Raw genomic sequence first — 12,583 nt, forward strand, 5'->3', positions numbered from 1 at the left:
TTTTGTTTCTTGCTCTTCCAAGTAACCAAGTTACCACCCACAAATGTGAAGTAGCCCGAAGTAGACCTGCGATCTGTAATACTACCTGCCCAGTCTGCATCTGTGTATCCGGAAACATCCAAGTGACTGTATTTTGAAAAGATTAATCCCTTCCCTGGAGCAGACTTTAAATACTGCAAGATACGAAATACAGCATCCATATGGGCTTCACTGGGATTATGCATAAACTGACTCACCACACTAACTGCATAAGCTAAATCTGGTCTCGTGTGGGATAAATAAATCAACCGTCCAACTAACCTCTGGTATCTCCCTTTATTTGTGGGTACTTGATCTAAATACTCTGCTAACTGATGGTTCTGCTCGATAGGAGTAGCAACTGGTTTACAATCAAGCATACCTGTTTCTGCCAGCAAGTCTAGGACATACTTTCTCTGACTCAACACAATACAATCCTTGCCACGAGCAACTTCAATTCCCAAGAAATATTTCAAATTACCCAAATCTTTCATTTCAAATTCAGAGGACAACTGACCTTGTAACCTTTGAATTTCTTCAATGTCATCACCTGTCACAACCATATCATCAACATAAATAATCAAGGCAGTCACTTTACCACACCGATGTTTAAGAAACAAGGTATGATCTGAATTGCTCTGTCGGTACCCAATTTTCTTCATGAACTTGGTGAACCGGCCAAACCAAGCTCTGGGAGACTGCTTCAAGCCATAAAGCGACTTCTTCAACTTGCACACCACCTGCTCTCCAGTAGAAGTACCATATCCAGGAGGCAAATCCATATAAACCTCTTCATGCAGATCACCATGCAAAAATGCATTCTTAACATCAAACTGTTGCAAAGGCCAATCAAGATTAGCAGCTAACGAGAGAAGTACCCGAATTGTGTTAATTTTGGCCACTGGTGCAAATGTCTCATCATAATCCACTCCATACTTCTGAGTATAACCTTTAGCCACTAATCTTGCCTTGTACCGATCCACTGAACCATCCGAATTATGTTTCACTGTATACACCCACCGACAACCAACTGTCTTCTTTCCTGGTGGTAATGACACCAACTCCCACGTACAATTCTTCTCAAGTGCATCCATCTCGACTGTCATTGCTTTCATCCACTTCTCATCATTCATGGCATCCTGCACTTTACTAGGAAGAGACACAGAAGATAATTGATTCACAAATGCTGCATACGGTTTAGATAACCTATGGGTCGACACATATTTAGCAACAGGGTATTTAGCCTTAGCACTTAGAGTAGGTTCATAGTGTTTCGGAGGCTGACCACGGGTTGAACGACTGGGCAAGATTTTGGTAGGAACACTACCTGACACAGAAGAACTATTAGACAAGGAAAGATTAGGACATACTTCGGGTGATGATTGAGCAGGTGAGACCGCTGAAGGAGAGGGAGAGACGGAAGAATTGTTTAAAACACCATCAGAAGACTGCAGAACATTATCGGAAACAGGGTCTGAAACTATCTCTCCGGCCGACTGGTCAGACTGATCCGGTTGACCAGTCGGTAACACATTGCCTAAAGCTTCTTCTCCAACCAGATCCATATTTTCCCTATTTTCCGTTTCTAACTCGGATGATGGGTCGGTAGAGCTTCTACCCTCCTTTTCCAGCTCCGTTCCTAAATATTCCAACCTTGAGAACTCAGATGCCTGACTCCCATCTTGCCCATTGAACAAATCTTCATAATAATAAGAATTCTCCCCCTGACGAGGAGTCACAGAAGGCAAGAAATAGCAAGCATCTTCTCTGAAAGTAACATCCATAGTGACATAAAATTTCTGGGATTCAGGATGATAACATTTGTAACCTTTTTGATGAGACCCATACCCAACAAACACACACTTAACGGCTCTAGCATCCAATTTTGACCTTTGATTCTTATACAGATGAACATAGGCAACACAACCAAAGACACGAGCAGGAAGAGTATTAGATGATGGGATAGAAACATAGTTAGACAAGACCTCAAGTGGGACACGACCTTGAAGAGGGGCAGATGGAAGACGATTAATAAGATGAGAAGCACACAAAACAGCCTCTCCCCAAAGGTACTTAGGCATATTAGCACTAAGTAAAAGAGACCGGGCCATATCTAGAAGGTGACGATTTTTTCGTTCAGATACCCCATTTTGCTCAGGTGTCTGTGGACAAGAAGTTTGATGGATTATGCCGTGGTGTTGGAAATATTCTTGAAAAGAATGATTAACAAATTCACCCCCATTATCAGAACGAAAAACCTTAATATGAGCATCATATTGAGTACGAACAAGACTATGAAAAGCTGTAAAGGCAGAGAAAACATAATCTTTGGACTTTAATAAAACAACCCAGGACAATCGGGTAAAGTCATCGATGAATAATACAAAATATCGCATTCCAGAAAGGGTAGAATGTTTAGAAGGACCCCACACATCTGAATGAATTAACTCAAAAGGCATAGTACTAGAATGAAAGCTCGAAGGATAACTAGACCTATGACTCTTAGCCAAAACGCAAGTTTCACAATGTAAGCTAGAATCACTTATTCCAAAAAATAACGAAGGCATGGACTTTTTCATAACTCCAAAAGATGGATGACCCAAACGTCTGTGCCATAACCATACCTCACTCAATCGATCAGAACTCAATGTCAGGGCCAAAGGCTGTTCCGGTGCTTGTGTTTGTCCTGCGTACATGCAATCCAAGTGAAACAATCTCCCCCTCAGGTCTCCCTTGCCAATGATCACTCGATTGCATAGATTTTGAAAAACAACATACATTGGATAAAAGGTGACAGAGCACTTATTTTGTGAATTCAATTGAGATACAGATAAAAGATGATGAGACAATGAGGGCACATAAAGGACATCATGTAAAACAATGGACGGTGTAACCTGAATAGATCCAATGCCTAAGACTGGAAAAGATGCACCATTTGCATTAGAAACATGAGATACAGAAGGAGATGACATAGACACAAAGAAAGACTTGTTGTAGGTCATATGATCAGACGCACCAGAATCAATTATCCATGTATCACTACCAGTAAAGTCAGAAACATGTAAAGCGATACCAATTTTACCTCGAGTTTCCTTAGTCAATGAAACAATTCCCTTAGAGAGGTCTTGCCCTTCAATACTGTAGAAATTGGGTTCTGGCACCTATTGGATTGCAACTTTGTCTCTCTGACTTCTTCTCCCTCTAGTATTGCCCATTCCACTCCAACCAGAATTGTTGGAATGAAATCTTTGCAACTTAGGACATTGATTCTTGAAATGACCGACTTCCTTACAATAGTTACAAGCCATTTGCAATTTTTTTTTTTTTTTTTTTTTTTTTTTTTTGAGAAAGTGAGAATGAGAATGAAGGATGGGCGTTGGAGCCGACCAGATACCGAAGTGAGAGAGAGAGAACTGGAAAAGGTGTTGTACGGCAAAACTGGGTGGTGTTGGAAAGTGTATTAAAATAAAGTGTAATAAAATAAAAAATAAGTGGAAAGTGTGGAATGAGTGGGTGGTATACGGGTAAGTGGGTGGTGTTATCACAAAAGTGGGAGAAGAGGAGGGATTAAAGAAAGATTGGAAAGCAAATGAGGGAATGTGGGATAGGCGTGCAGCTTGGGAAGGCTTTGATTGAATGGGTCAAAGGATTTTAAAATGAGGGTGGTGGTTTCAAAATGGAGGGATACGGCAAGAGTAGTAAAATAGCTGAATGGGTGTAATAAATGCTTCTGTTTCTCTCTAATAATTAAATGAGGTGGTGAAGGACAGAAAAGGCTGAGGTACTGAGGTCAAAGATGAGGTCGCTCTGAAACCGATTAATTGAACAAAAGAGCACAAAGATTAATCGGCCAAAAGAACAGAGGAACAGATGAAGAACCAAAAGAACTAAAAAAGGAACCCGATCTGTATTAGAAACAAATACAGCAGAACTGCCTGAACATACAGAGTCCAAATTGGATCTCTGCTCTGATACCAAGTCAGAAAGAATGAGAAAGATGAATGTTCTTGTTATTATTCTTCTTCAAGAATGGGGTATATATACATAAGATACATCAAGTCATATTACAAAAAATATTCCTAAAAGTAGATTAGCCCCTAACTTGTTTGGCCAGCTACCAACTTGTCGGCCGCCATTGTTGGCTTCCAGTCCAACTCACGTCAACAACATTCACTCAGAGAAGCATCTTCAATTCCAGCGTTTCATCACTCCCCATTCGGTTGCCTTCTTTATACAGCTAAACCACCATATACCGTATTTATACGATTATAGTGAAATCGCTAGTAAGCAACAGTGACGTAGCCCTAAACTCTAGCTGAGTTTTGGGTGAACATGTAAAAGAAGAGTGTTATTAAGTATGATTGCCTTTTACGTATAATTTGTATTTCAGTTAACCTTTATTTAACATCAGCGTTGAATCTTCATTGGCATAATGACTTTTTTGCTACATATACTTGAAAATCGGTTAATTTTCAAAAGTTGGTGAAAACTATTGGGTGAATTCTCCTGTACTCACAATAGCCAATTGGATAGATGATTTGCTTGACAACTGTTTGAGTTGATCAAGTTTGTTACCATATCACAGTTCCTCCTCTCTGCCAGTGTTATCGTCTGCACTCTATCAATACTCCTCACACTTTTTGCCCTTGGGTTAGGTACAACAACCCAAATAGTCGATGTAGAGACCCGAGACTCGAGAATTGCAATGATTCTGTTGATCCATTCTTTTCTTTTATAATTAACCAAAAGATGCATTCCGCAAAAAGCAAAAGCATATCTCACCATGATTGAAGGGGGTGCCAGATGCTATTTGACTCAAATGCGTGATTGGGCCCTCCCACCATGGTTAAAGGAGGTGCCAGATGCTAGCTGTTATGACCTTAGACCAGTAGTGTAGGGCATGGTAATGTTAAATCATGGCTACCTTTTTGAAAAAGAAGAAAGCACTTGGTCGACATAAATCCAGTCCGTAATTTAGATAGGATATTATGTATGACATGCGGCGAAATTCACATCCATATTCAAGATAAGGAGTTGGCTTCAGAATATATGTACAGCTTCAGACACTGCTTCTTCAATCAAGTAATCAACCTCTGGTTTTCTCAACTACCTAAAGTCCTAAATCTCTCTTTGTTTAATTTGCCGTGAGTTCTGAAAGCTATGACAGAATTTCTGCTCACTTTTGCTGCCGAGGGAACATTGACCAAGGTGATTTCGCTTGCTGCTCAAGAATTCACTCTCGTATTGGGTTTCAAAGAAGATCTAGCACAGCTGCGTGACTCGTTCCTCAATATTCAAGCTATGCTAAGAGATGTCGAGCATTCACAAGCTCGGGGGAAGGCTGCGGGGGGAGCTGTGGAATTGTGGGTGAAAAATCTTGAAGACATAGCTCTAGAAGCCGATGATGTCTTGGGTGAAATTGCGTATGAAGATCTCCGACGCCAAGTAGAACTGCAAAAGAGGAAAAAGGTGAAAAATTTCTTCTCCCACTCCAATCCCATTGCATTTCGCTTAGAAATGGCACATAAAATCAAGAAAATCAACAAATCTTTGGTGAAATTATACAATCAGGCAGCTGGCCCTGTTGGGTTAGTTGCTAGCACACTAGCAGATGCAACCTCACAAGATGATGAAGTGCTTGACAGGGAGACCGTCTCCAGCTTTGGTAGCAGGACGTGTCAAATATAGTCAAAAACTTGACAAAGTCAAATTACAGTGAAGAAAATAATCTTCCAGTTTTGGCTATTGTGGGAATGCCAGGCTTGGGGAAGACAACTCTGGCTAAATCAATTTATCATCAATCCAAGATTGATAAACACTTCCATGAAAAAATATGGGTGTGTGTATCAACCCCTTTTGAAGTCAAGACGATCTTAAAGGGGATCTTGGACTCTCTAAAACCAGAGAAAGCCGCAATACAAAGTAAAGACGCGATTTGTAAATTCATTCGAGAAGAGCTGAAGGAGAAAAGATATCTTCTTGTACTCGATGATGTTTGGAGCGAAGATCTTGATAAATGGAAAGAGTTGAGAGATTGTTTGTTATCATTTAATGATACTCAAGGAAGCAGCATTATTGTCACTTCCCGTATTGACAAAGTTGCAAAAATCATGGAGACTCTTCCTAGATGTGATTTGAAAAAACTATCAGATGATGGGTGTTGGCTCATAATAAAGGATAAAGCAGTTCCAGTTGGGAGTTTTCCTATGTCCAAAGAGCAAGAGACAACTGGTAAAGAGATTGCTAAGAAGTGCGGAGGTCTACCATTAATGGCAAAGGTATGGTAATTATATCATTCATTGTTATTCTTAGTACTTTAATCTTCATTGATAAAAATCATACGTTATTTAGTGTGATTTTCGTTTGTTAGAAAGGCAATTTCAAGGGCTCATAACATCTAACACTTAGTGGGTGTAAGTTGCGTAATATGATAGCATACTCTGTGTCACTTAAGGTAACTGGCCATATTCTTACTAACACCAAATGGAAGACTTATGTCCTTGTGAAACCAATAGTTACAACCATCATGAACTAATCTGTACATACTCTAACCATAATAATTGTCATTTTTAGGCACTATTGACAAACCACTAATCTCGAGAGTCACAATATGTACCTGTAGTCAAAATTAGAAAAACATCACCATATTCCTAACAATGTCCTAAAACAACCAGACCATATGGCAAAAGCAGCTCACCAACACACTAACAACAAGAAAACATGAAGAATACAACATATAATAATAACATCTAATGACATAACATAACAGTTGCACAACTTTAAGACTCTAAACTCTAGCTCAAGAGATTAAAGACGTATTTGATCCAACCAAAAACCTAAAAATGAAACTCTAACAAAACTAGAAAAAATACATATGTTGCCATGACCCGCATCCTACCTCCTAAATTTTGATACCAACATTCAAACAAGAATGTCAAGCACAACCAGCCATCATAAAAGGATGAAGGCTAATAACTTGAGGTTTCTTGGTACTGGGAAACAAACCCAAAATGTGCAAAGATCATATTAGGAGCAACAGAGCGGCTCACCTAAGGGATAATTTTTTAGAGATTGTAATAGACAAGTGAATCTGATGATTTGAGAATAAATGCATAGATTTAAGTTGTTCTGATTTCAAGGTTTGAATTTAGAGAAGTTTTAAATACACACCCCTGACTACTTAATACACACTCCCTACTCAATACACCACCTATTTAGTTTCTCATTCTAATATTTTACTAAATACACAACCTAAAATATCCTTAATCTTAAAAACCCATGAAATATCCTATTATTTGATTGTATTAAGGCTATTATTTAATGTGATTTTTTATGTATTACTTTGTTAGTAAATTGAAGTTTTGTAAATGACCATATTGATTACTTGTGTTAGTTATAGGGAAATCCATAAAGATTTTTTTGGTTCCTTTCAAATAGATCGATGTCTAGAAATAAGTTTTGTATTATTTCGTTCTCATCCACCAAACACTTTGTTGATCAAGTATAAAATTATGAGTTGAACATTCAACCAAAATTATATTAGTCGTTTTTCCACAGTGGCAGAAGTACGAACTTGTCATCGAAGGGGCCAAACAAACTAACAGTTACAAAGTTTTCTACCTATGATGTTTTATATTAGAAAATAAATTGATTAGTCATGGCTTTTAGAACAAATAAAAAGAAAAAAGGTGCTACTATTGCCACCCTACCATTTTCTTTGTTCACCCTACTTACTCATTACACCCTATATTTTAATTTCAATTATTAAATTTACTTATCTAACTCATTTCTCTTTCCAAGAATATCCTTATATGACATATCCAATTAAAAAATAAATATTTTTAACGAAAATCCCTCATTTAATTTATACCGATAAAAAAATTAAAATATATTAAAGTTTCCTAATAAAATCATATAATCTGATTTACTTTCATTTTTATAATTTTTTCTTTCAATTTCAATGTTCTATATTTCAATCCATGTAAAAAGATTAGTAAATTTACAACTATGAGCAGTGAAAAAGAGATTGATTTATTTTTCTTCGTGTTTTAAATTTTACTTTCTGTGTTCACAAAGAGTATTGCAAAAATTTTGATGAAGTTAACACTAATGGTTTTGTGAATTGAATAACGAATTAACGATGATGAGTCAACAACAAAAACAAAAAATAATAAATTCAAATTTGGGTGGAGAAGATAGAGATTAATGTTATATGATGAGAAATTTAGTAGTCTTTGTATTGAATTAATTACTTATGTTTTTATTTTTTATTATATATTTAGATTTTAGAAAATTAGTGCACTTATTAGTTATTTTACACTTGGGTAATATAGTCTTTTAATAATTCAAATGTTTGTATGTGTACTAAGAAAATAGTAGGGTGGCAATAACCACACCCAAAAAAAATTAAGTAAAAAATGGGAGTAAAGCGATCTGTTTTAAAAACATTTAGTGGTATTGATTTCGAAATTCCAAATATTATGGTTTTTTTTTTAAGACTATTTTACCATCACCCATTTGTTATATAAAGAGAGAGAAAAAAGAAGAAGGAAGAGACAGAAACCATAGGAGACTTCGCCAGAGTCCCATTGCTGGATTCTGGACTTCTTTGAAAATCTCGCCGGAGGCCCCCAAAGAGATCATCGGAGATCTCATAGATCTCCGGAAAGGTTTATTGTAATACCCGAGAACTTTATAAAGTACATATAATAACAAGATGCTTATGAAATTGTTTTGATGATTTGAAATCAAATATCAATTTATAAGGGGTTGATGAAAGTTCATGTTACAGCGAGTTCGGAGGAATTTTAGAATACTCAGATTACATATTATGAAAAAAAAAAAGAAGAAGAGAGAATTAAGTAATTAATCAAAAAAATTAATATGGTGCAATTTGGGCTATTCATTGCAGCACCGACTAATCTGGATCGTTTATCTTAGGTTATCTTAGGTATAAATAGATGGAAGGGAGAAAGCAACATGGCTTTCTCTCTTGGTCTCTCTGGAACAATCGAGAAATTCCCTTCTCTCTCTCTTCTCTTGCAATTTATCATGCCAAAACTGGCATCATCGTGTTTGATTATCGTGAAGAACTCATTAGCTAAGTCATGGGTTGATGATGAAATGTTGAGGTACACACTCCATCCTTTTCAACTAGAAGGTGATATGCAAAAGCAGCGGCTCTGTTAAATTCCCCTAATCAAAGGTAAACTTGTTGAAATTCTGGTAATTTCAATTCAGGTTCGGGGTGTTACCTCTATTGCCCCCAAATAGACCTCTATTGCTCCTGAATAGAGGGACAATAAACCTCTATTGGGGGGCAACAAAGGTTTATGAAATCTCGCCCAGAAGTCCCCAAAGAGGTTGTCGGATATTTGATATGGGGCCGGAGAGGTTTATTGTCTCTGCTAATAGACCTTTCGGTCGCCGGAATTGGAACTAATTTCCCTAAAATTAGGCAAATAAAACTTTTATTAAGGAAAAAAAACGAGGAGATTACATCAATTCAAAACATTTATTGCCCCCCAATAAACCTTTAACATACCTCTATTGCCCCCCAATATACCTTTAACATACCTCTATTGCCCCCCAAATATGGATATTAATACTCGATTTCTATTCTGCACACTTAATTACTTTTTTGCTCTTCTAAAAAAAAAGACTTTTTCGCTATATAATCAAACCTGCAATATTTGAAAGGGAAAATTTCGCAAACAGTACACCAAGTAAATGCCACTAATAATTCTTATACACAAAGTTTCAAACCAAACATTTCGGTACACGAAATCTGAAACTCGACCCACTATCAGTACACAACGTCAATTTTTGACACCAAAATGTCCATTATGCCCTCAGTTCTTTTTTTTTTTAATAATTTTTTTTTCTGTTATTTTTTTTTCCTTTGTTTTTATCTCTTTCTTCTTCCTTCTTCCGGGCTCACTCCCTTACTCGATCTTTCGCCGTCGGGGAAGGCTCTGTTCCAGGCAAGGCCTTCAGCTCCGGGACCTCAATCTGGCTGAGAGGGGCCCACGAGCTTCAATTCAACAACTGCGAGAGAGCCAAAGAGGCCCAAATCCACTAGATCGAGACCTTGATCTGCATCCCAACTTCCGACTGTGTTCTTGAAATGGGTTCCTCCGGTTTGATCAGAGAGAACTGGGGGTTGATCCAGCAAGCCAAGTCGTTGTTCGGGTTGGATCAGCCCGACCCGGAAACAAGACCTCTCGAGTTCATCAACCGGAACTTCTCCATTTTTGACATCGGCATCATTGCCGGCATGCAGGAAGAGGATCACAGCTCGTACAATGACGACAAGAAACATGTTTTTGGTTCTAGTAAGAAGAAGAACGGAGCTCCGAACCCAAACCCGGACTTCTCAGATTCTGACTGCCAGATGAAAAGAGCGCCGAAGAAAAGGGGTTGGAAACCCGGGCTGGGCCGAGACACGCCGCTCAACCACGTGGAGGCGGAGCGGCAGCGGCGGGAGAAGCTCACCTCATAAGGGCGGCATTGGAAGCGAGGGAGTGAGCGTGGAGGTGAGGAAGGCGGCGTTGGAAGCCAGGGAGTGAGCCTGGAAGAAGGAAGAAGAAAGAGATAAAAACGAAGGAAAAAAAATATAATAGAAAAAAAATATAACAGAAAAAAAAAAAAGAATTATTAAAAAAATAAGAACTGAGGGCATAATGGACATTTTAGTGTCAAAAATTGACGTCGTGTATTGATAGTGGGTTGAGTTTCATATTTCGTGTACCGAAATGTTTGGTTTGAAACTTTGTGTATAAGAATTATTAGTGGTCTTTACTTGTTGTACTGTTTGCGAAATTTTCCCTATTTGAAAAAAAAAATTGATCTGGGCACCCATGTCTTCCCACACGGCCACGAGCCCACGATCTCCGCCTTCATCTCCCTTCTCTTGCTGATGACTACGGTGCCTAGAACACTATCAATGGCTTCATTTGGATTCGGATTTGCATCTTCTGGATGTGATAGTTGATGGCGTACTGACCCTTCCACTTCCACTTCCATTTTCTGTATTGACCCAATCTGGCTAGCCGGAAATTGGGTGCTCGGAAATTGGCGACTCTAATCCAGGATTTGGGGCACCAAGACAAACTTCTTCTTTCATGTTGCTGGCTACGTCAGCAAAGAGCCCTAGATCTAAAATCTCGAGCGCACTTCCTACTCCCAATGCACCGGCGAGGCTTGGTCTCCGTCCACCGTCTCGCTTCCGTGGCTCGGATATACGGCAGGTTACGGCTGTTGGAGTCATCGTCGTCAAATTGAGGCCAGCTAAGCTGGACTTGATCGAGAACTCGCGAGAAATCCGGAAATGGAAGAGAGAGAGAGAGAGAGAGAGAGAGAGGGAGAGAGAGAGAGAGAGAGAGAGAGAGAAGGGAGTATCCGTTCTGCAAGCTTATTCTTAGAGAAGCTTATCCTGGCAGACACCGGACGAAAAACGGAAAGAGAGAAATTTGGTGTCATTTCAAGCCACCAAGTGAAAGTGACCACTCACTTCACACTCTCCATAACTTCAATTCGAAGTTATCCATTGAAAGCGAACAGCTAAATGGAGTGATAGACCTCATCATCAGCTTTTCAGAAAAAGTTGAAGAGACTTTTGCAGCACTCAGTCTTGCTTTTGGAGAAATTGACAAAAATCTTGTCTCCCTCCAAAAACTTCAGCAAGAAGCTCAGCTAAACGCACAGAGTTTGATGCAAAAGATAGAGCAACCAGCTCTCCAAAAGATCTATCACGATGATCAAGAAGTGTTCAGAGAAATCTCTAAAGAACACAACAAAGAATTCCAGTTATTTAAAAAACAACTCTTTGAATTCTTTGAGGCAGAAGCAAGCAAGCCAAAGCCAGTCGAAGAAGAGACAAAGCTTCTTCTTCAAGAGACTAAGACGGTCTTGGAGCAAATTCAGATGCAGATCATGCCTCTCATCACTCCTGCTCACCTTGAAGGAGATCTCTCATGACGACCTTCGAAGAAGAGCGAACAATCATCAACGGAGCTCTAAAAAGCCGAGTTGGTACCTTTGTAACCCGATATCAAACAGAGGTTGCAGGAACTGCTGTACAGCAGTACCCTATTATGCAGAACAACTACCTTATCGGTATCTGCGAAGCCATTCTTCAGCATATGCTTTACCTAAGAGGAAGAGTTGATTATCTGGTAACAATGGCTGGATCCATCTACGACAAAGTAAGAGATGGACGAACATCATCTTCAAGCTCAAACAGCAACGAAGAAATTCTTGAACTACTCAAGAAAATCTACGAGCAAAACGAGAACTTCTCTCTCAGACTCGCAGAAAAAGCCTATAACGAAATACTCAATCAAAAGATTCGTTCGTTAGAAGAAAGGCTTGATGGTGTCAATGATTCTATTCAAGAACTCAAGACTACCACCCCAACGGGCTATAGTGATCCCAAACTTAAAAACGGGATCGACGAACTTGTAAGAAGCTTCAACGCTGTACAAGCAGGTTCTCAACGAGTCCAAGGAATTATTAGACCAACAGTTGTCAGCAACATCTTCGGGCCCAAGCCTAAAGATAAACC

General features: G+C 38.9%; 1 protein-coding gene across 11 annotated transcripts in view; it reads left to right on the forward strand.

The window, feature by feature from the left end:
* The first annotated feature begins 5,739 nt into the window (after positions 1–5,739).
* The window catches only part of LOC112192881 (putative disease resistance protein RGA3), a 33,695-nt gene continuing 26,851 nt past the window's right edge, over positions 5,740–12,583 (forward strand). For all 11 annotated transcript variants that reach the window (XM_040516350.1, XM_040516349.1, XM_040516347.1 and 8 more), the window contains exon 1: positions 5,740–6,296. In XM_040516350.1, the coding sequence (XP_040372284.1) occupies positions 5,772–6,296 (525 nt within the window). In that variant the 5' untranslated portion in view covers positions 5,740–5,771. The remainder of the gene's footprint in view (positions 6,297–12,583) is intronic.

This window comes from Rosa chinensis, chromosome 3 (genome assembly GCF_002994745.2).
Source record: "Rosa chinensis cultivar Old Blush chromosome 3, RchiOBHm-V2, whole genome shotgun sequence".
Lineage (NCBI taxonomy): Eukaryota > Viridiplantae > Streptophyta > Magnoliopsida > Rosales > Rosaceae > Rosa > Rosa chinensis.